Below are 25,981 nucleotides of genomic sequence, written 5' to 3'. Positions count from 1 at the left end.
ATGATTAACTCCACCTCTCCCTAAAACCTGCTCCTCCTATAGTCATTGGCAACACAGTTTTTCCACCTGTTGAGGTTAAAAACCCAGAATCTTACGTTCCATATCTTATTCTCTTAGATCTAGCCTCCAATCTGCCATCATATCTTGGCAACAGCATTTTTGAAATCTATCCTTTTGACCTTACCTACTCTACTGTTACCACAAGGCCCAGTCATCAGGATCTCTTGCTGCATTGTTGCAGTATCTTCCTCTAACTAACTTTCTTGCTTCTCATTCCCTTTCACTTCTTTGGTCGTGTGTGTGTGTGTGCATGCACAGTTTGCCAACATAGAGGAGCACATCATCAGTTTTTGCTGTAGTGTTCAATGATTCACTAGTTGAGTATAACACCCAGTGCTCATCACAACACGTGCTGCTTGGGCTATTCTTAAACAGAAGCCAGAATGATCCTATTAAATGAACTCAAATAATGTCCCTTTTCTTCTTAACACTGTCCTGCAGTCCCCCATTTCAATACGGGTAGAATCCACAGCTAGTAAAGTGGTCTTCAAGGTCATATAATCCTATCCCCAATTGTTCTGATTTTTCCTTTGTTCACTCCACTCCTAAATACTGATCCCTTGCCCGTTGCTTAGACAGACCAGTCATGCCCACACTTGATATTGTCTCTGCCTAAATGCTCTTCCCACAGACACTACAAGGCTTGGTCCCTCATCTCCATCAGATCTTTGATGAAATACCTACATCTTACTGAAAACTTTCCTTTTCAAATTGCATCTCCATTCCCACCCTATTCTCTTACTTTGCTATTCTTTCCCTGTTTTATTATTTTTTCATATAGTCATCACCATCTAACAAATATTTTCTTCTGGGTTTGCTATCCCCCACCCCATGCTACATCCCAAACACCTGCAACTGTGTCTGCCAAATGGGTATTCCCTAAATATTCGCTAAATATTATTGAATAATTGCAACTTTACAGATGAGGAAATAAGAGATGACAAAGCTTGTCGTAAGACAAACTAGGGCACAGTGTCTATTATAGTACAGCCAACTCTCCATACCTTCCACTTATTCATTCTTCCATGGAAGAGTACCCAAATAATGATATTGGCAGGAGAGTGGAATTTAGGGACATAATGAACCTTAGCTAAACTGCTACACAAATCTTAAGACCTCTTCCTCTTACTGTGCTTCACTGGTACAATCAGGATCATCCTTTGCTCAGAAAACATCCACAATCTAATTCTTTGTGTTTATTGCTTTCTGTGTGCAAAGTACTGAGTTTTCATTAAAGATCATCTCCCTCATTAATAGTACCAGCATCTGTGAGGCATGACTTGTGTTTGGTACATATAACCCTGGTGTTTTAATACATAATCTCTAAGCCACAAAAAAATATGAATGTATATGGTACAAACCACCATCCATTATGTATGAGGAAACAAATACAGAAAATTATTTTGTGACCTTGGGTTCACAAAATTCATATCTGATAGAAACGGGCTTCAGTCCATGTGATATACAACATCCAGTCTTCTTTGACCAGGTGAATCTACCATAGTGTGTTCCTGCTCTGAACTCTGTTCCTGGCTATTGGTGACATCATAGGGCTAAGCATGAGTTATGATGTGTTCTAATTATTTTCAAGTGTGAGTCATGTGACCAAGCAGTAATGAGGTGAATTTCCCTAAGCCAAAAAGGGAAAAAAAAAATCACACTAACTTCTAATCTTGCAATTATGATTCACATGAGATATGAACTAGGCAAGAAGCAGGGACATCATCCAGTTACTCATTTTCTTGCCAGCTTCTAAAGTCATCTACATGTTCAAAGAAAACTTGATTAAATACAACCTATAATTCTCCTTTCCCCTAGCCACCATATATACCACTTGCTATTTATTCATAGAATATGAAAAGACTTTATTCAAAAGTTCTACAACTTAGCTTTTTACTTCACCATGAGTACTGATATGATGTCCGTCTGACTGATACAAATTTTAAGAACCTAATATGTGTTAGTTGCTACCATCATCTACACCACCTGACACACACTATTTCCTGTTATCTCCTGCTCAACAACTAGTTCAACTACTAGAAGCAGCAACATCTTACGTTGCAAAAAGCACAAGACTGCCCATCAGAGAAACTGGCTCCAACCTTGCCTGTGCCAACCACTGACTGTCAAAGTTTTGGACACTACAGTAACCTCTCTGAGCTTCTATTTCTTCAGCTATAGAGATATAATACTTTCGCCAGTCATTGAGGTCCAAGTGAGAAAATAAACTTACAACACTTTTTTAAATTTTAAAAAATGTCAGTATAAAGTATTACTAATAACATGATACCTTTTGGGAATCCTTTTAGAGTATTTATCATAAGTTATTGGATCACCTGGGTAACTTAGGCCTAAGGAACTCTGCACAGGTAAAAGTATTTTAATAAATGCCCACGGTAGTGTGAGAGCATCATAAGCCCAAGGGAGACAAGAACAAAGTACTTCCAAAAGGAGGTAAGCTTTCTTCTTCCACCTGACAGTGGACATTGCTAGGGATAAAGCATGGCTGGGGCAGTCTAGTTAAAATTCCACTTTTCCCATGTGTGGGGAATGGTCAGGGAATAGGATTCTCAAAAGAAATATAACACAGGGACCTTCTGTTTGGGATCCAAAAACTGGCTGTGGAATGCAGTCCAAAAAGATATACAGATTAGCCAAAAAATAAAGGTAAACTATTCTTGCAATAGGACAGCTAACTCATTCCTAGAGCCGTCCTTAGTGATTCCAGCTCAATTTTGGTTACATTCCTTGCTAGCATCAGATAGTTAGTTACTTATTTGCTACTTTGTCTTCAAAAGCTTTGTATTATGTGTGAAAGTATTATCTCCAGAGCTAGGCTTCTGGATATATATAAACAAGTACTTCCTGGCCCTTTACTGGTCATGTCCTCCACAGAGCTAGTACTACATAAGCCGTATTGGGATTTGGTATACATATCCCAGTGTTTAGTCAGTTGAATGACAGATTCGTAGTTCAGGCTGCCTCTTAAATTGACCTATAAAAGGCCAGCCTACTGATAAAAGTTGATTGATAACTTCTGTTTACTGGGTTAATATACTCTGGATATTTTCCAGATTCAATACATATTGAGCATCCAAACCAATTAGATCTTTCCTGTATGTTACACCACTTAATCCTCACGCACACAAAAAGATTTTTATTACTTTATTCCCACTACCTAATAGATGAGGGAACTGAGGCTTAAATGCTAGCTAATAAGACAGTTACCGGAAATACAAGGGCGTGACTTCTGCTCCCGGTGGATTTAGGAATATACTACAGCTCCAACGGCTTTCGAATAAGAATAAAAGCCATTTAAAGTAGTTCCCCTGAGAAGCCGGGATGCTTCCCCTTACATACGCCTGCCAGGGAGTGGCCTGCTTTGGAACCTTATCATTTGTTTCTCCTGGAATGACTGTACTTTAGGGGAAATGCAGCAAAAGCACCAGAGGATTCCCCTTCAATCTAAAACTGGAAATATGATTTGGTTAAAAAAGAACGTCTATGGATGGACAACATATTGTATGTTTCCTTGCAAAAGAGGTTGAACTATGCAAGAAACTTTCAAAAACCACAGATTAAAGAACAAAGCATCCTCAAAAGACTGGAAATGCATAACAGTATTGCCAAAAATCACAGAAAAATATTAGTGGTTCCTTTGAAAGAAAGCTTCAAATCTATGAAATTGGAAAACTTCTCGGAAAAAAAAAGGACTCCACAAACTTTCACGAAAATGACAACTTTTAACCACTGAACAAAGATAAACATTAAAGGGTTAGAGAGAGTCTGATACAGTATCTTGCCCCTACCAAAAACCATACTTAATATTAAGATGAAAGCTTCCTCAAGGCACAATCCCTATCTTAGAGTCCCTGTGAATCTAGCCTTTGACAAAGTTAAATCACCTCCATATTTATTATAAGATGTAAAGGCTACCTCATTATTTCTTTACCTGATAGACTAAAAACTGCCAAGGCAAATTCTTCAAATGCACCACAGCTACACCTTTGAAAGAAGGAGTGATCTCTGTTATATCTGGAGTCGCCACCTATTAGAGCTCTCCAAACTTCTTTTAAAAAAATTAATGCTAAGCTATGAAACAGTTTCTACCTACAACTTGCTTGGTTTCAAGGGCTCACCCGCTAATTTCAGCATTGCCAGATTTACTCATTATAAATATTACCTCAAAAACACCTGCATAAGTCATTTGAATTTCAAGACCATTGGCCTGATGCACATCTTAATACTATTTTGTTAAGGAAAAAATACAAACTATTGCTTTTTTTCATATTTTAAAAAATGCACTTGTTATAAGGATTAAAAATATATATAAAGAATGGCTAAATATATAATGATATGTGAAAAGGATTTGTTAAAAAAGTGCTGTAAAAACAACTGAATTATTTTAACCTCAAGACCCTTGTTTATAAAAAGCAAAAAACTGAAGAAATTTTGCCTTGTTTAAAATTTCTTTCGAGCAACATTCTCATCAAAGCCCTTAATTGCCTTTCATAATAGAAATGCCTGCATCTCTAAGACAGGAAGGTTTGGGGTAAACAAAAAGAGAGGTGGATAGAGACCTTTAAAACGTGTATGAAGGCTATGGCCAGAGGAGGATTGTGATGGATTCTCAGGAATCTTGTCTCTAGGCAAGTGCATATCCATACCCTGCTGCCATGCTGAGAATGGGCATTTGGCAGATGAGGCTGGACCATGTTATCGGTCATCTTCTACCCTTCCAGAAAGGAAGAAATAAAAGACTCCATTTCAAATAGTATGTACACTCTAGGTGAAAGGTCAAGATCAACTAGATCTAGAGTTCTCATCCAGGGGCAATTGTCCCTGTACCCCAGGATACATTTGGCAAGGTCTGGAGACATTTGATCGTCACTATTGGAGAAGGAAAGTTGCTACAAGCATCTATAGAGGAGATGCCAGAGATGTTGCTGAATATCCTGCAATGGACAACTGCAACCAGCTCTCCACAGCTGGGAATTAGCCAGGCTAGGCTAGACTAAAACAGCTAATGCAGCAAGCCAAAAAGGGTTTTCTAGGCAAGGGTCCAAACAGACGTCAAGTACCGGAAATGTTTCACCATAGCTCATAAGGATCTCTTCCCTCCACTTCCTAGACCAGTATTTTTCAAGGTGTGATCCGTGAGTCCTCTGCATCAGAAACATTTAGGAATAGAATTACATGTTCCTGATCTCAGATGTGGTATCAGAACTGTGGAGGTAGAGCCCAGAATTCTCAGAAAATTTTTATTTGCTTCCCATGTGATTCTTCTATAGATTGTAACGTAAGACTCACTACTTCATTTCTCTTTAAGGTCATTCCCTTCTGTACTGTGAATTATCACCCCTCTGTGAGTGATTTCTCCAGGACTCCCAATGACAAACTAATGGAATCTCAATGAGGGTACAGACCTTGGCTGGTTATTCACTACTGTACATCCAGCTGTTAACTGGAGTAGACATGATGAAATAAAACAGGTAGCACCTACATCATCAAAAAGAATATCATCTTTTGGCAGAGACAAGATAAGGAAAAATTAAGTTAGCTACCTATTTATTCAGTACTTCTCCATTCTGTACACCGTGCTAAATGTGTGACACACATTAACGTATTTAACCCTAACAACAACACACTGAAGTAGATACTAATATCATTCTCACTTTGCAACTAAGAAAAATGGGGCTCAGTGAAGTCAAATAACTTGCCCAAGATCACAAAGCAATGGTGGAAGTCAGAATTCTATGTGTTCCATTTAATGGAGGGTATACATGGGCAAGAACGACCACTCCATGCCTAACTCTCCCATTTTTTCAGGTTCCTCGTATGATGTAAACAGAAACTGTTGGGGTAGGGGGACAGATGTTCCTGGGAAGTCCCCCTGAAGGGTGCTAACACAGCTTGGAAGCACACCATTTTGCCCTTACATTTATTTTCTTCTTCCTGTATGGAAAACAGAAGGAGCACAAGCAGGCATCTTGGACCGAAAGATGCACTTGAGAGTAGAGGCCTCACACTAAGTAGAGCAGACCATAAATCAGAGGTACTCTGAGTCCCTGATGATTCTGAGCTGCCTATATTGGCCCTGAACCACATATAGACTTAGTCTATATGACAGAGAAATAACTCTCTCTTTGGAGGTTTTATCATATGAAGCTGAATCTATATCTAATTAAAACATGTGAAAGACTATACAGATTGTTAATACTATTATTGGGCGTTAATAATTTAAGATAGTTAATTAAAACACAATATTTCACATCTAGATATAATTAACATTTTAATGTATCATAACCTTTATGTGGGAAAGCAAATGAAATGAAATCTGTCACTGAGGCCCTTACTCTCAAATTCCTTTTTTAAAATACATTATTAATTTGATTAATTCAGCTATTCTGTAAGAAATTTTGTATGTTTCTATGCCATAATCTTAAAGAACGGTCTATGTAATGTACTAGAAAATTTAACAAAGTTACAAAGGAATTAAGTAAGCTAGAAAAAAAAATCAGGAAGCTGATTTATTAAGCACACATTATGTGCTTATTGCGCAAGGAAACAGGGAAAAAGTCAACATTCAGACACATTCCCCACCCTTACGGAGTTTGCAGAGAAGTTGGGAGAGAGATAATTAGATAAGTTCTTACATTGCAGAGTCCTACTAGGAATAACAGAACACATCATGCTGTGGGAGAATGTCAAGGGAGGCTTCTTGGAAAGCACTATAGTATGTCAGCCACTAACTTTGTGACCTCCAGGAAGTTACTTCAATTCTCTGAAATTCATTTTCCTAATATCTTTAATGGGGATGACAGTGTTTCCTCCAAAGGATAACTGTTAAAAACATTGCATACTGCACTTAAAATACTTAGCACAGCGCCTGGGACATACTGAGCCCTCACTGCATCTTAGCTAGTATAATAATGTCATTTACTACAGGCGGTTGTCCTATTGTCCCTCTAAATGTATTGCTATTCTAATTTATAAAGCAAAAACAAAAGCCCAGAGATTAGGAATGTTGCCTAATATCACCCAAATTGTAAAAGAGTTAGTTTCCAACTTCACATCTAACAGCAATACATTGCTTATAATTTTACCATCTACCTTAAGAGAACACAGTGTACTCTACCTTATTTTTCACATATCTGACATCAAAACCATGTGGCTGTTACTGTTCTAAGCTTGACTTTTATTCATGTAAAATGGAAGGCCTTATTCAGGTAAATAATTTTGCCTGGCACATCTTCTAAGAACCACTCAAGATTATGTTTGCCTGGGTTGGTGTGATACGGGCAGTAACAGAGCTACACATCCTTAGTAAAAAAATACCTAAGAATTTTTTTAAAAAAGATCTTTAGGTCACCGTGCCAAAATCAATTTGCCCAATCAATGGCAGGCACTGGCATTCTACCAGTCAACTGCTTCTAGTATGTGACAGGATCACCATCTCTGCCACAGCAATCACTGCAATTATATGCACAGAGGTGAGTATGGGGAGAAAAGCAAGGTTCCCTATCACTGCTTGACTTCTAAACAAAGTTCTCAAAAAACAAATACAAGAGATTCTGGCAATCTGAAACAGGAGAACTGCGTGCAAAACAGTTAGTTAGAGGGTTGAATCCAAAATGGACTTTCCTTGCTGTGATCTGAGGGCTACCTTCTTCCAGATCAGGGTTCATTCTCATGTCTTAGTCAAATGTAAAATAACTCTCTAGTGCCTTTCTCTTCTGGCATCTTTGAACACTTGTGTAACATTTACATAGACTGATGGGTAGAAGATAATTGTTGTCCATGAAGAAAAGGAGAGGAAAAAAGTCACTTCCAAATGATTGTTGATTTAGACATATAGTTAGATAATTCATATTTTTCAACATAGACCATCTAGATCAGGCTCTATATTGGCATGAATGTTTGATTTTTCCAGTCATGATGGTAATGCTAATATATACATTTATTTCTCTTTCAAAAAGTTCCCCTAATTAAAATGTAAAAGTAGCCAAATAGTTCTACCAAAAATACACCCAGGAATAAATACTGCTCTGGACTGTTGGAAAACAACTTAGTCCTGAACTTCATTAACTCCTTGTATTGGAGCATAAAAATTAAAGATGCAAGACGGTCCCTTAAATGTTTGTAGTCTCATGCCTTTCCTTCAAGGAGATGTTAATAACATCACTTGGCAATTCTTTACACTTAATAATCACCATTCTTATAAAGGTTTTTATGCTTAGTCAAAATTTAAGCCAATTTTCTCAAGAACGTTCTTATATTACCTTTAAATCCCATTTTTCCCAAGCCTTTTATTCTTAATATTTAATTCTTTTTTTTCCTGAAGCTTTTTCTAAGAACACAGAAACATAATGAGTCAGTTTTGTTGCCTTGTAGAGATTCTAAAGCCTGGGGGTAGGATGGGGTAGTGAGTTACAGATTTTAAGAACGTACTCTCCACAATCCTGATTTTAACAGGTCTGCATTTTAGCCACAGTTCTGCATTTTAGCCACAGTCTCCTCCCACCACTTGATGGGTTTGGCATGCAGATGATCCTTCGATCATTTTGAGAAACACTCATTAAAAATCAGAATGGGTCAGAAAAATTTCTTTAATATCCAGACCCCACTTTTTACTTGTCAAACTTCCAACTCCACTTTTTACTTTTCTCCATCTTTCCACGCATCTCTGATATTTTCAGGTCCAACCAGCACAGTACACATCTACACCTCAAAATTATGGGCATTCTGTTCCTCTCCTGAGCTAATCCTTTCTCTCCTCTTCTACCTGGAAAACTCTCATCTACTTATTCATGAAGGTTTAAAAAAATATCACCCCCTTTATGAAGTTTCCGCTTCCCCCTTCTCTTCAGGAATGCCCATATCACCTTGTATATGTTTCTGTTACAGTGATTATTATAACTTATAATTACTGTTATAGTTATTGATCATGGGTCTGTTTTCCATGCTAATTCCATGTCCATTCAGAGGACAGTGAATATCACATATTATTTACCCAACAAACACTTGTTGAATTATAATCTGATACTAGAGTCACCCCTAGAGGTGCCAGCATTTGTCATTGTTCTTTGGAGACAGACATGATTCTAATATCTCCAACTTCCTTTAATAATTTATACTGTTTGACAAAATTTTATCTAAGTTCTACTTGAACTTTTTTGGGAAAAATTATTTCTAAGAGAACACAGACTGATCATGCTATTTCATCATTCCCATATATACAAATTTTGCTTTTTGAAAGTGATTTCCTGAGATGGTATATTCTATATTTCCTGAGATGGTATATTCAGGTATATCCTGAGCAGGAGCGAGGCCCTGAGATGGTATTTCCTGAGATGGTATATTCCTGAGATGGTCATGATAGGAAATTAAGAAACATTTTGCTGGATGATGTAAACTAAGTCTTTAGAATCTGGGATTCTAACGGTGAAAAAGCAGTTCGACTCATGGAATTCCAGTCTATTAGAAAAGCCAAAGTAATAACTTAGAAGGAATATAGATGGCAAGAAATACAACAAATAGTGCTGTCTAAGTGATGCAAAGTATATACTGCAAATCATCTATGAACCTACAGCACCAAAGCAGCTTTCAATCATAAGTGTGCTTTGTTGTCAATGTGGGCAAATCATGCCCAAATGAATACCCTCTTCCCAAGTGCACTGGGGAAGGAGACTTACATAATCATGTGAGCTTTTAGTGTTTAAACCTTCTCAACATTGGCTGTTTGAGAGCAAAGTCTGACGTTATTCCTGCTCAGTACACAAAGAACCTTCCATTTGCTTTGGAAAATTGTCCTGCTTACATGGATTCTCTAGCTTATGTACATTTCTTCACGGTCATCAATATTTCTAAATATGTCAGTGGTAACATAATCCCTTTCCACTTTTGTCAGAAAATCAGAATGTCTCACAGCTAGAGTCTCCTGTCCCTAATTCCTTCCCTTTATTTCTCTTCTGCTGTTGTGGCTGCAAGTGATGATATGACCTTTTGTATGACTGAGAAAATGGCTGCCTGATTACATCTTAATAAATAATCTTTGAATTTCACTCACTTGCAGCAGGCTCCTCAACTCTTGTAAACAGGAATATCATCTATTGTAGTCAGCAAATGATTAAAGGGAAGGGCTCAGGGAAGGTATGGGGCTGGATTATACGCAAATATTTTGATGTGTGGCTTTGACACATGGCATATCTAAACACAAGAGCTCCTCTGCAAGATTTACAGTTCCATGATCTTGATGACCTGAAATGCTCCCCTGCTCTCCTTATGTGCAATGACACAAATTTAAACCACTGTATTCCAAGTGAGCTGAAGCTCTCAGATTCTCAAAAAGCCTTCCCAGAGCAATCCAATGTACCCAACACCACAGGGATGTATCTCAGTTCTTGGACATGTACTGCCTTCACCCTTAAGTTGACACCTGGCATGTGTCTAGACACCCAAAAAGGTTGCATACTCCCCAAGAGCAGGAGCGAGGCCCTATATGTGTTCTATTCCCTGTAACACATACCTTAATACCCACCAAGTCCCTATTTATCAACTCTTACCAACACCACAAAAGAATTCCTATAATACTGCAAAGTAGTTTTTAATTTTTCATTCCCAGTGATATCCAGATCCATCCATTACCTAGTAGTTAAGGATTTCTTTTAATCTCAAAATATTAGAACAACAAAATTACAGAGTTAAAAAAGCAAATCAATCTTCCAAATCAACACGCAGCTAACTATCACAGGTTTGATACTGTCCATTTAAAAGAACAGAGCCCACTTGTTAACCAAATAACACTACATCAAATACAGGGTACATTCTGAAACCTACTTTGGACTGAAATTTTCTTTCCAGTCTATAGAATGCTATGTCTCATACAAAAACAACGCCTCATCAACTATTCAGTCTTTTTCCCATAAACAATTTCTTAAAAAATATATTATAAAACCATACAATTTCAGAGCAGGGTACCTTAGGATTTCTCTTGTATATCATCAATCACCATTTTACAATAAGAAAACTGAGGCCCAAGAGATCTAATTTTCTTTCAGTTACCTAATTAGTCAATGACAGAAATGGAACTACTATTACCAATGTGGAGACCCCAAATTAATTCAACTTCTATTACACTTCATGGTTTTATTTATAGCACAATATAGAGTACTTTTAAATTAGAATTTTAATACATACAAATGAATTAAAAAAATGAACGCCACTATAAATGAAACATGCACATGAAGATAAACAAGTGCATGCACAATGCATTCCATGATAGACTCTCTGAATTTGCACAAGTGCACAACACAGCTGTTCTTAACTCACGAAGTTAAAGATGATTGTATTCCAAGGGTTTGTAAAATATGAGCATTTCTTACCTGGCAGCTGTATGAGAGGTTGATAAAAGACATTAAACACTTGAGCTATAGTTAGACATCAGAGTTTTCAGGCACTCAAGGTTTCCTTCTATCTGGGTTTGAGGGGTCTAGAATTTTTAAAAGAAGGTAGGCCAAAGACTTGAGAGAGATCACCCAATACGTAAGACTTTGGCATTGTTACCCACATTGCAATATTAAGTCGACTATAGGTGATTTTCACCTAAGTCTTCCTATTGGCCAGTTATGGCTCTATTTTTCATTATTGTACTTGAAATCTCTACCATTACAGTCACTTCTTAAATTAGAAAGTGTAGGTGGGAAAGTCACTTCAGAACTTGCCATGCTGCTCCACCAGGTAATGAAAAGAACAGGATTAGCTCTAGCGCTTTTGAGCTCATAAGAATGGGTAACTTGGCAGGGCAGGAGGGAGAGAGGTTTCCACAAGTAATAGAAAAGCTAATGATTAGAAAGGACTCTTCCTTTCAAACTGCCTCTGATTTTCCAACACCAGTATCCACACATAGTTAGTTAAATAGGAATGCACACTTTGAAGAAAATGAATGATATTTTCTTAACATATTTCCTAATACCCATGATCCACACCAAGAAGCTTGTTTTCCTACCCTATGAAAACTAACAGGGCCTCACATTCTGATGGTCAAACCCTTTTAAAAACGCCCACCCTGATGGTTCAACATCCTTTAAAGATTTAACCACCTCCATGAACTTCCTTTGCCCTTTTATATAAAAGCTGACATCTTGACAGTTTTAATAGGTACCCTGGAGAGAATAAGGAAAGTGGAGGAAAAATGCTCACTCCAGATTTTTTCTTTCTAAATACTAAGGCATACAAAAGAATTAATCAGTATTATAGAAACCCAAATGAAACAAAGAACAGTGACATCTCACAGCTCTTAACTACGAAGAAATCCTACAAAACAGCATCAGTGTTATGACATACAACATCAACAAAAAAGTTAGCATATTTGGTTGCGACATTTTGAAATGGCTGCACCCTTAATCTTGCAAGAGTGGTGACTCCTTTGTTTTAAATATTTTTTTCTTTACGTTAGAATGTTTTCATTTGTTTACATCAAAACCAAGTTTATTAATTCTTTATGTATCAGTTTCTTCACAATTTTACCCCACAGTTTTAAAAGAGCAGACCGATTCTCTGGGCCAACACCAGTAAAGGATATTTTGTGACCCTGTAATCTTTCTAATGAAGAAGAACACATTCTCTTAACTAGCCTTCCTTAAAGAAGCTCATCAAAGGACTACAGAATGGGTTCATTCCACATATGCAATGACTTTCAGTCCCAATGGGAAGAAAGACTAAGAAATAAAGGAATGAAATACCATTTCTACATCTCAAGTTCAGATCATGCTTGAAGAATATATCTGTGCTCTGGAATTCTCAAATCATACAAAGAATAAATAAGTAGATCCTTTGCCCAAAGTTGGTTAATAGTAAGTAAAGAAGACTTTGAATGGTCACATCTTTACTTCTTTGAATCCCCATACACCTGCTTTCAAAATTAATGTTTACAATGAGACAGATTACATTAGAAAGCAAAGTTACTCACCATGGAGGAATCACTGCTTCCACTCCCGATCGGAGCTCCCTCAGCACAGGTTGGGAGGTGGGTAGAAAGTTGACTAGCCCTGCCCCCATCTATGACATCACAATCTACCTCATAAAAGGTAGTGAAAGTGCTCTGAACTCCTGTCTGATTTCCGAGAGATACAGAAAAGAGTGAGTGAGAGAGAGAGCAAGAGAAAAAAAAAAAAACGTACCCTATTGGGAAGGGATTAGGGAAGTGGAAGAGGGAGTGGGTCATTGGGAGAAAGAGGCATATGAAGGAATTAGGTGCTGAAAGAGATATGGGTGGGCATCAGTGATATTAAGCAGCCCGGCCATATGAAATCCTCATTGGCTCTCTTGAACAGATAAATGGACCATCTGGGAGAAGCAGAATGAAGAAGCACCCTGCCTTGTCAGGCATTGTCAGGGACAATCATAGTGGGGTTCAAAGGGGATGAAACCCCTATTTAAATCTTTGAAGATCACCAAGAGAGAAAGCAAGGGCTGCAGCTCTTAAAGCCTGGAACAGTATGTGGGGAATCTCAGATGTCTTTCTTGGAAGTTCCATTGCCCTGCTGTGTGACCTTCATCAAGTTCTTGGCCTCTGCATCTCCAGCCAGTACATGGTACTAAAAGGATACTTACCTCTTTTATTGGAACCACTGAAGAACTAATGCATTCATTGTTGCTACAACTGCAACTCTTTTTACTCTTCCTTTTTGTACCCAAGGAGGGGCTGTGTGACAGGCACATTTTAAAAAGATAAGCCAATAACCAATGCCTATTTCTACTTCTTATAATGTTACCTTCAGCATAAAATATGTCAATCGTGACTAGGTTTTCTGTGTGTACTGAATATAACATATATCTAAATGGGGTTATTAAACCCCACTTTCAAAACTGGAGAAAAATCAAATGGGAAGATTTCTATAACCTTATGGTACCTACACTGCCACTGTCAGAGGTCAAGTTTAAGTGACCCAGTGATGCTAACTGACCAAACATTTGTGTCACATGCAGTAAAGCTATAAAGCTATAGTCATATAGCTTTATTTAACCTCTGAGTCCATTTGGGGGATGGGGGTGTAAAACAGACAAGATGGGAGAATAATATGGAGAACACAAAGGTCTTTTTTTTAAATGGAGATTTAGAAGTTAAAAACTATGAACTACTCAAAGTTGTTGAGTGGGTAGTATGACAAAACAAAAAAGGGTGATATTGAAGAGCAGGGAGATCCTGAAACCATCCACATAGAAGCCAGATTTTTATCTGCCTGGTGGGATATATGAGAAGTGAAACCCACTCTTTCCACAGAAAATATTTTAGTAAAAGTAACAGCTTATAATTCATGGCACCATAAATGGGTAAAGCCCAAAGCTTGTAGAAACAAGCAAATAAACCATATTATTTATTGAAAAATTTCTTTCTTATGTTTCAAGCAAATATTATTCTATTTTTAGTCCTGCCATTCTTAGCTCACTACATATGTAAGTGTATTAAATAATCACAATTTAAAAATTAAGCAAAATAGTCAGGTTAGGGAGCATTTTGAAACACAGATGCTACTAAATTCAAACTGATAATGGATTTGGCAACATTACTCCCATCCCTTACTCAAAATAAATGTTAGAGACATTTAAAGAACGTCTTTGGAGAATTAGACAATGGAAAAGAAAAAAAATCTGGCATTTATGAAGAAAAAATAGAATTTTTTATACTTGATGTTTTCTGTACTTATTATAGGAAGCAGTGATACTCTGCATGTTTCCCTGTCTGTATTATTGTATTTCTATTTTCAGTAATTCCAAATCTAAATTCAAATTCTGTATTCAACAGCTTTTTTTCTGTGAGTTTTCACAATTAATGGGTCTATGAAGCCTAATTTTCTTCCTATTTTTACTTTTTGGATCATTGACTTGTTGGCTTATCCTTGCTTTTTTATGCTTTATCATGAACCCATTTGTTTTAGAAATTAGGCATCTCCTGACTTTCCCATTATAGGGAATGTGCTATTCATTTACCATAATTTCTCAGTTTCAAAAATGATTCTTATGTATAGGAAACTTATTTGTGTCATCTCACCTTTCATACAAAATTTAAAGGTCATTATTTTAAGATTACTGATGGCAACTGTCCATTCTTCCAATAAACACCTTAAAAATTTTACTACCCAACAAAGAATGTACACATTTGCCAATGTTAAGGTATCAGAATAAAAATGGAATTAAACACTTTTTAAATGTTTGAATAAAACTAACTTATAATCTATTGATATTTCTTATTATCTACTGCTTATTTGGAAATGGAGCATGACTTCAGGAACCCAATGCAAAACTAGGCTGCATCGAAAGGATGCAGAATGGTGAACTGTGCTGACTTTTTAGGTGAATTTAGTACGATTGATTGCAATAATGTCTTTAGTTATATTAGTTAAAAAAAATTTCTTTGACACAGAATGCAATGCCAGGATCAGATAATTTACAACTCTTCTTAGGATCTAGCCTCTTGACATTTTTATGAAAACTGTCACTACAATTATGGAGTTGATGCATACTTTCTATGATATCACATAAATGGATGCGTTAGCCTTTCAAGACAAGATATGAAGTGATTGTAAGATTTCACTCAAGAGACCCCATTATTGAAGTCATGGTTATAACTTTATTGTGATCGGAGATGTAGGATTGGTTTCAAAATTTTGCTTGTTGAAAAAAATGTTATTTGACTTAGTGTAAAAGATAAAGTTAGGTGGAATAATCTGTACATTCCAAAAGAATAATCTGGAGGTGTATCTATAAAGTAATTAATCGTGGAAGATGTGATCAGGCAGTTGGCAGGCTGACCACAATGTTATTATTGAAGAGAAACATCTCAGCAAGACAGAATCCAAATAATTCTGATAGCAACTGATTTGAACTGGGAGTTCCTAGATAAAGAGATTCTATTTTGAGTTTGTTTTATGATAGTGTCTCACATACAGAACACTGGACTTAAAAGAGTACGTGATTCTCATAAGATGATGCTGACTGGAACTTCTCCAGGAACTTCTCTAAGTTGAGAAATAGATATTCAGAAGGATATGGATGAAAGAGGTCAAGATACAGATTGTGCAGATTTGACAGAAGAGCTAGCCAGAGTTCCAGTCAAGTTCATTATCAGCAAGGCATCTGCACAGATGAAGGTATTCAGAGAAAAGCAATAAAATAAGATATGGCATTGATGATGAAAGAAAAGATTAAAGTAAGTTAAGTAAGCTTGCCTTCAAGAAAATTGGATTAGGATGAAATATTTGAAATATATTTATTGCCCACGAAGAAAATGACTGTTCGAGATAGAGTAAGACAATATGTTCTGAAGCAGTACAAGAAATCTGAACTAAGAAAACTACACACCGCCCATCCAGAAGTCTTTCCTATTTGTAATATACATGGGCCAGAACATGGAACATATTTCTCTCCTAAGGGCTACAATAAAAGCCATATTTTATAAATCATTTAAATTAAGCTGGAGAAAGCATTCGACAAAATAATCTGTAGGAACAGAATGCAGAAGAAAGTTAAACGCACTTTTATTTCTAGAATATAGTAAACCAAGAACAACAGTGAATACACAGAGATAGCCATCAACAGACACCCTGCTATTCTTGCTGAGAATGCTAAACAGGAAGATGAGAAACTAAATGGAAAAAAGAAAACCCAATGGACTACACAATCTAACAAAAGCACAATGGACAGAAAAATTTATCCTCTTCATGGACATTATTTGCTATTAGAGATAAAGGACTTTGAATACCCTCACCCAACCAATATTCATCACTGTGCCTTTTAAGTAGTTGGAACACCCTAAAAATGTTCAGTGAATGAGAAAATATCCTGATGTGAACAGGAAGCATAACTCTTTGAAGCTCTGATTGCTAGTTTGTCATTAGAAATTAGGAACAACATAAAGAAATGCTAATCTTTTTCTAAAAAAATAGGATTGTCAAAATTTTATTAAATCTAGTACCAAACATAAAATCCTGTCTCAGTTTTGCTATGGAGTCTCTTAATTTCCTTTATTTTGAGTCATCGGAGGTAAAGGAAAATTGTGCGAAATCAGTGATGAGATTCCCCAGATCATATTTAGTATGAGATTTTAATATTCATCTTCTCTTATTTATTTTTGTATTTTTGTATCAACTTATTCACATTTTAGCTTCTTTTTCTTCCAACTGCCTTCAGTCCAGGAATTCTTGAGGTATATCCATGTAGGAACAAGAAAAAAAATCACAATGGATTTAGGTAATCAATTCAAAGTAATGTATTTCTTGACTAGAGCTGACAAATCCAAGTGTACACAGGAAAACCAGAAAGCATAAACTAAATGACAGACACTGTAATAAAGGTATTCTATCCAACACTGTGGCTTCCCATAATTATTCAGTTCAATTTAAGGGAACAGTTATTATCTGGATTTGTTCTCACATATTCAAAACTAGTTAAAAATGAGGAGACTGCTCCTACGACACTACTATAGGCATTAGTTATTTAAAATATATTAACAAAGAAAGAACATCTCAGAATGAAATCAGTTATAATAGGCAGTATCTCAAAATCAGAATATATCTCATGGGAAAATGTAAGAAACCAGTACTTCTTCCATAGGTTTGCCTGTGTTGCACAGATATCACAAGATATGCATAATTGGTGTCCCTCATCCAGGTACCTCCCATGTGTATAATTTCCAAGTTTTCATAAAATATTACTCATCATTGGCTGCCAAACAGTAGTCTGAATATTAACTAAAGTCTAAAACATTACTTGCTAATAGATTAAGGTATGAATTATTTGCCTTCTTTTTAATTTGAGGCTTTCAAAACTTGAATAGTTTCTAAAACCTAAAGGAATGAAAGTTCACTGACTGAAGAACAAAGTAATGGCACTGACATTTCTGAGGCAGAGACATTCTTCATAAAGCCACTAGCCACTTCTACTCTGATAAGCAGTCATGAATGCCCTCAAACCAAAATAGAAATGTCTCCGTTTACAAGCTCAGGTGATGCAATCAAATCAATCCATTGAGTAGATACAAGTTAGGTCAACCCATGTCTCCACTTAAGGTAAAAACAGTTCTTTGCTCGGTTCATGTTCCAGCTTTGCCACAAAAGAGTCTGTCTTCTTTAAAATGAGACCATTAGAATATAAAGTATTTTTTTCTATGCATAAAGCAAATTGGATAACCAACTGGTTTAATTTCATCAGTGAAAAACTGTTTTTTTTAATGAATAGCTTGAATTGATAAGTTTAGGGTCACAGTTACCGAGTATGTAACTAAAGAGCTACTTTTTATAGCAGAGCAATATACCGTCCTCCTTTGCACAAGACTATTTAAATTCAGGGAGACACCTGACAGGTGTGGTACACTAGACTCAAAACTTCCTATGATGCCTGGCACTCAAGGAGATTTTCACTTTTCTTATAAAAATCCCCATTTCCCATTTCTTCCACATGCAATACCTTGAGTTTTTTAAATGTCACTTTTCTAACACTGGGAGAATGAATGTGCACTGAAAAATCACTTCAGGGTTATTTTTCCCTGAAGGTTTGCATAATTAGGGTTGTATAAAAATCAATGACCATGTACGCTGATACAAATGTAACTAAGGAAAACATAATGCAGGAATCTGAACTTAAATGGTTATAGTTTTACTATCATGACAAATTGGGAGGGTTAGGCTTTTTGGAGAATGAATTATTCAGCAACTCATCTTACTAGTAAAGTATATGCAAAGAACTATGGCCATTCTGCCAATGATAAATACTTGTTTAATTTTCTTACTGCTACAGATTATTTCCACCATCCTTCCATCCAGATTTATAATCTCAAGTTTGTTTTACTCTTACTCTCTTCAGTTGTGGACTCTCCTACTGTTCCATAGTTCAGGAAAAGTCTGTTAAACCCAAATACTTAATGGTCTCCCCTCCGGAAAATCTGGAGAAAATTATTTGGAACTGCTATTAATTTCCTGAATACATATCCTTTTTTTTCTTTTTTCTTTTTTTTCAAATGAAGCATAGAAATGCATTTCAGACCCCAAACTGAAATAGCTAGCAATTTAGATCTGTTTCCATTACTACTATACTCTGATCAGTAGAGATAATCAAGAATTGACAACAGACAGAATCGGAATATATAAAAAAAGACTCTTTCCCCAAATAAGGGTACAAGTTGTATAAAAGTACAAGGCTACACAAATAAGTACAATGCTTGTTCCAATGACTGCTTGAGCCCATTACAAAATACTGACACTATTTTTTATAGATGAAATACAGAATTTTTCAAATAAAATGCAGTTCTCATCTCAACAAATCACATTTTTAAAATATGGAATATGTGTATAAAAGTACAATCTATAATATATATTTTAAAATATATAATACATATAGCATTGCACAAATAATTCCCATGTTTTCTTTTCTCTAAACTGTCTTGGATCAGATATGTCACAGTTGTCAACCACTAGTTCAGTTCCTGATTACTGCTTACTCAGGGGGTAAGGGAGTAAATATCAAATCATGAGTATTTGTTGCATGTGTATGTTTGTGCACATATGTATCTTTGATTATATGCCACAGTCAGGTAGGACTGATTTGACCATTATCAGTTTCTAGTATTGTATGAATGGTTTTCCTTTATTACCATGAATACTCATGTTGATTTTAATTGAGTCCAATTTTTTTAATGATGTGAAACATAGGCAATAAAGACTATAACTGACTGCTTATTCTCTAGTTTCTTCTTTACCAATTCAAATCCTACCAGTATCACAAATTATATTTGCTCATCTTGTCAAGCTTCTCTCCATAACCCAATTGAGAGGGATTCAGATTTGGAAGGAAAGATTTAAATGGCAAAGAACAATAGTGCCCATTAAGGCAAGTCACTCAATCCCTCAGGAATAGGGTAGGGCTCCATTCCATCAGGCCGAGGACATAGGAAATTAACATTACTCGCCTCCAAACTCTGCTCCTATACTTTGTTAGGTATGAGAAAAAGACATTTATATGCAATATAATCTATTAAAATTTGTAGCATTTTCATGTGGAGTCAACAAGAACTTACAATCTGTGTCCTTCTATCTCTAACCTAAACACTGAATTCCTGTCCAAAGTAGGGTTAGTTCCTCTTGCATTCTGGCTTCATTGTTATAGTGATGTATTTGAACTTCAAAAAGAAAAAATTAGGTGAAACTTTTCAGATTGATCAGAATGCTTGATGTTTACCATCCTACATTCTAAAATTCCACATTAGTGTTTCCAGTCTCATTCAGAAAAATTCAGAAGTACAAATGTTAGGGTAGCTAAAGATATCAATGGTTATGGAATGGTTTTTATTTCTCCAGATCCATATGTACATCTTTGTTTTAAAATTTAAAAGAACCCATTAAATCCTCTGAAACCTAGTGAATAAAAATTAAAAACATAACAGATATACAGGTAATATCCACATCATAGCATTGGAATGAACTTGTATTCAAAATATGTTTACATACTTGAAAAAAAGATTGGCTCAACCTCTTTGCCATGACGAATATAATGCTGTCACGTTTAATGGATATTACCTGCACTAAAAATAGTACGCTATGGTTAAGTTTCTCTTTCCTTTGTTTTTTTCCTTCTTTCATGACTCTCCCCTCCTTCCCTTCCTTCCTTTCCTTTCTTTCTTTCCCTTTCCTCCCTCCCTTCTTTTCTCTTCTCTTTTTCTTTTCCTTCCGTCTTTCCTTCCTCTCTTTCTTTCTCTCCTTCCTTCCTTTTTTCTTCTTTGAACATTTCTTTTTCCAAAAAGCATGTAAACTAACTTAAGAGATAAACAAACACTAAGCAAATAAAGCCAGTTCATAAACTAATGGATGTTTAATCTTATGGACTTTGGTTTCCTCCACTTTCCCCTTAGCATTTAGCACTGTTAGTTTTTGTTTTTTAATTTTCTCTTCCCCGTTGACCCCCTTAGTAACCATACGAGTGGCATAAGCTGAACTGGCTCACAAACGCATCTTCTACTTTGAGATTTAGTAAGAACAGCACTTTTTTGGCTGGTGAGAAAGACTGAAGCCAGTAACTTTAAAAACAGATCTCCAGCCAGAAAATTAACGGTGCTTCTTAGCAGTTGTGTGAATGAGCACATCACGTATCCGGGATTGCATTATTTTTCTAGCTTGCCCTCAGGATTCAAGGGCTTTTGTACCCACTGTCCTCTTGCCCACGACCTACTGAATTTCCTGCCCCACCCACTCAAGCCAAATGCGATACAACGGAAGCCTTTCCCAGCTTGTACACACAGAATCACATAAAACATACACATGCTAACATGGTACATAACTGTGCACATGTGCGTTTTGCTCCTCATGCTACCATAAGGCTCTAAAAACACGGTTTTCAGCAATGAAATTCAAATATTTTTTTCTTGGAAAAAATGGGATCTATCCAAATCCCTTATTTTAGGGGAAATTTTGACTACTAACACATATACCTTCCTGGGGGCTTTCATATGTTTCAAAGAAGAAGGCACAACCTTGAATCCCAAGTACATAAGCACATAGGGAAAAAGGAAGGAACATTCAAACATTTTTCTTTTTTTTATTGAATGGTATATTCTAGTAGTTTTTCCTTAAAAATAGCAACTTTGTCATGCCAGACAATAAAATAAATGGGGCCCAAAGCATGGGCACATTTTCTTGGCAAAATCATTGAAAAGTTTGTGTGTATGGGGGTCTTACATTCTTGACTCTTTCAGAACTTTGAAGGCAGTCATTTGTGGCTATTTTGCAAAACGCTGATTTTTTTTTTCTCCGTTGGCCATCAGTGAAGGAGAATGAAGAATAAGATGGAGGCAGAAGTGGCAAAGACAGCAGACTACAGATGCAGGTATGGCACCAAATAGCAATCAAGCTTTGAAAAAATGAGGAGGCCAAGAGCAGGTCCATAACTGAGCAATATATAGCAAACCTTTATAATGCATTTGACTCAGAATTATTATAAAGTTGTATAACATTCCTCTAAAAGAAGCCTTCTCCCATGCAAGGATTTTTGAACTTTGCCAGTAAGACTCAAAGAAGGAAACAGGCTTCTTGATGGTGTTCTCAATCTCAAACACCTCTACAAATGCCAACAGTGCAAGTGATAAAAGCCAGTGATGGTTTGGACTACATCTAAATGAGGAAAGACAATGGAAATGAGGCTCTGGAAGCAGTGATGAACAATGGGTACTGGGAGGATAATGGAGAGCAACTCTGCCAATCAAATATCGCCTAGATGAGGTTGTGGAGTCTGAGATCCACAAAGATGCTTTGCGCATCCACGTAAATAATAAGATTTGGAAAGTGACAAATGAAAGCACACAAGGCAAGCTAAACAAAAAGCACTCAGTTCCACAGGTGCTATATACAGATGGACATGAAAGCTGAATGGTATGGGAGACTATACCATCGGAGTCTGAAGATAAGAAAGGAAGCAAGGGATATGCAATGTTTTGATCACTTCTTGGCAGAGAGAATCTTGGTAATTACCAACTCAGCAGAAAGGACACATTGCAAGACAGATTGCTCTTGGCTGTTGAAGAATGTTGAAGCAGGATCATTTTGGAAATGCAAAGAGGTGACTATGCTTTGGGAAGAGGCACAAAATAGCCAATTTACTGGACTCTAGGTGAGACTGCATGGAACAGGCTTTCCAGATGGCATCTCCATGCAAGCCAGATCAGCTCTTTTCCCAGCTGTTTTCTGCAAGCCAAACAACATAGAACCTGAAACCTTTGGGTTCAAGAATGATTTTTCCATATATTTTTATCAAATGGTCAAACTGCTGAATTTCTGAAAGGGTCTCAGTAAAGAACTGAGCTTCATGGCTAGTCTGATTCTCATAAGGCATTCACCATGTTGATCACGTTATGTTCCTGGTAATGCCACGCTTAAGAGGCAGCATCATGGCTGACTGGGAAAAGAACTAAAGGTGGCAGAGCCACACTTTGGAATTCGCAAATAGTTTACAATAGATGGCACCTCATGTTCAAAGAAAGGGACAGAGGGAGGAGAAGCCAAGGTGAAGAACCTCAACACATACATTTGGAAATCTTGCCAAGAAATCATAATGCTTCTGTTAATCGAACTTATTTCTTTACATTTGATGAAAGTGGACCAGATACTAAAGGAAACACTGGAGTGACTAAGCAAAGAATACATAATTGTTAGTGTTTGACAACTATGTTAGTTTTTGGCAACAGCACATCAACCTGTATTAAATTTGAATATTTTCTGGCTTTCAAGGGTTACTGATGACCTAGTATGCATTGGAACCTGATGAATGAATTCCTATTGTTTTCATCATCTCTAACATGTGAACACAATCCACACATAGAGAGGCTGGCTCCTGAACAGAAAGTGAAAATTACTAGGACTAACAAAGGGAAATAAACTCACAATGAGTAAATGTACAAAAGCTCCAAATAATTATAATAGTCACAGCTTGGCAATGAGTTTCCAGACTATGAAATTAGTTTTCTTGTGAAGAATGGAGATTTTACAAGGCTAGTATAAACACGGGGTAATTGGAAAATCAAATTGCTCTTTGCGAGTTATTGTAAGGTCTGGAATAATGGTGATAACATTTATTTAAAAAAAAAACCTCCCTATGAATCACTGTAGTTTGGTGTTTTTAGCAGTACTGTTGCCAAGAATGTTTGCCTTGGAAGTACAACAGTGGGAACTTTAATTGTGAAGCCCAAGTCCCGGCTTACCCCTGACACAATGAGCTCTCCTCCCAGATTCTGTACTTCTGCCTTCACCTTGCTGCAGATATTAAGCTGATGGCAATACAAGGCAATTCGTTGAAGGTAGGCTAATAAATCCTGCTTACATGCTGAATCAGGACACTATAAAACATTAAAAAAAAAAGTGATCTCAATTAGTAAGTACCCTTCAGTTTCTAATACTTACTATATAAAAGCTGTGAGAAGAAAAGGTTTTAGTGTCATATACCTTCATTACATCCATTTAACTGCACTTCTCTATAGCACATTTTAGGAAGGCCACAGCCAGTAGTTTAGAGTGGTCAGCTCTACTTTGATATAATTCTGTAAAAAGAATACTGAAGATCTTCCAGAAAGTCTTATTGGAACTTCTGTACATGTTTATGAGTAATTTTACCAGTTGTCTTCTGAACTGTTAAGGAAACTAAATATTCTCCAGGTTTTTTCCTAGTAGCCCATCCAACATTCACCATGTGTAGTTATTTTAATATGGACAACCAAAGCAATGGAAGCTAGAACGAAATCACTCTGGGTAGCAGTCTCTCTGACACAGCATAGGATAAAATTTCAATTCAATTAGTTGGGGGGAAAATCACTTGTTTCCTTTGGCTTTTTCAGAAAAGTATCATTCACTAAAGGAAGCCTATTTCACTTTTTGGACTTGTATATTTATCAAAACTTTAGCAACATTATAAACTTTCTTTAAATAAGAGACTCCGAGAAGGATAATGACCACTGTTAGAACAATAGATTTAAGTAAAATGAGTTTGAAGCCAATTGAAACAAACTCCTAAGAGTAAAAAGAGAACTCTTCGAGGTTGTTCCAGAGTCAACTAGGACCAAGATTTTGAACTCTCTTCTTTTAGTGGGTAGATGTCTATCGAATACAGCTGAGCTTAGCTGAACACTTCCACAGACATTTACATGACTCCCTAAAGCATTTCTGAGGCTTCAATACTAATGGCTATTCAGTCATTGAAATATATTTCTACTGCTATCAAAAGTTCAGTTCAAGATTCTGCAGGCCATCCCATTGTTCTGCCTCAGTTTGGCACCTGTAAGGGACATATACTCACCAGATCCTTGAGATGAAACACTGTAAGAAATAAGTACCTAGAGCCCAAACTGAAGTATCTTATTTAGAATAAGAGTATGAAATAAAGATTCCAGCTAGGTTTCCTTCAAGCTGAAGAAAGGCAATTCTGAAGGAAGGAAGGAAGGAAGGAAGGAAGGAAGGAAGGAAGGAGAAAAAGGAAAGGAAAGGAAAGGAAAGGAAAGGAAAGGAAAGGAAAGGAAGGAAGGAAGGAAGGAAGGAAGGAAGGAAGGAAGGAAAAGAAAGAAAAAAGGAAAGGAAAGAAGAAAGAAAAGAAAGGAAGGGAGGAAGGGAGGGAGGGAAGGAAGGAAGGGGAGGGAGAGAGGAAGGAAGAAAAGGAAAAAGAGGAAAGGAAAGGAAAGGAAAGGAAGGAAGAAAGAAAAAGAAAGAAAAGGAAAGAAAGAAAAAAGAAAGAGAAAGAAAGGCAGTTGTTTCATTAATAATGTGAAGGTGGTTGTGACATAACCATTTCTTTAATAAATGACATAGGGGTCTCTTTTATATATAACACAATTATGGTAATTTTTCCACTAACTGCATTTATCAAGAAAGAATCCCACAGAGACTGTTTTTAGCTTTCTACAAGTACTTAATACTGTAATATTTATCCTACTCCAGAGACTCATATACTGAAAGGAATTAACTTTAAAATGATATCTCCCTAGAGGGCTGACAAGGCTTTCGATACAAATACCTTGCAGCAAATTAAACTGGAAGTTCTATCTCAATGCAACAGTAATTAAAAATGCAACAGTCCGTAAAAAGTTTATATTGCTTGTGTATCTCAAATCTTCATAAAAATATTTTCAGGCAAAATAAAGACAACAAATCCACTCCTTACTAATGCTCATTCTATTCTATTATTTAAAACACACATAAAAGCATGATGGACCAAGAAAAATAATTCTCGTATCACGGAAAGAGGTGCAGATTTTGAGAAAGAAATGTCCTATTCAGACAAAACATTAGCAAAATTGCAAGGTGCTTCACAGCTGCTGACAGTGAGAATGCCACAAAGAGAGGGTTATATTTAACCCTCATCTGTTTATTTTAAAAGTCATCATAGAATAGCATTT

The 25,981-nt window shown here is 36.5% G+C and overlaps 1 protein-coding gene across 1 annotated transcript in view; it reads right to left on the bottom strand.

Annotated features, from left to right (window-relative positions):
• The window catches only part of CTNNA2 (catenin alpha 2), a 1,091,309-nt gene that overhangs the window by 17,383 nt on the left and 1,047,945 nt on the right, over positions 1 to 25,981 (bottom strand). Inside the window, exons 17-18 of the mRNA XM_087863625.1 lie at positions 23,801 to 23,935; positions 13,031 to 13,174 (exon numbers count right to left, since the gene is read on the bottom strand). Of these exons, the coding sequence (XP_087719751.1) occupies positions 13,031 to 13,174; positions 23,801 to 23,935 (279 nt within the window). The remainder of the gene's footprint in view (positions 1 to 13,030; positions 13,175 to 23,800; positions 23,936 to 25,981) is intronic.

The sequence above is a fragment of the Ursus americanus genome, chromosome 7 (assembly GCF_024610735.1).
Source record: "Ursus americanus isolate L20-20 chromosome 7, mUrsAme1.1.p, whole genome shotgun sequence".
In the NCBI taxonomy this organism is placed as follows: domain Eukaryota; kingdom Metazoa; phylum Chordata; class Mammalia; order Carnivora; family Ursidae; genus Ursus; species Ursus americanus.
Note: the sequence above shows the minus strand (reverse complement) of the source record. Positions and strands in the feature narration are given on the sequence as shown.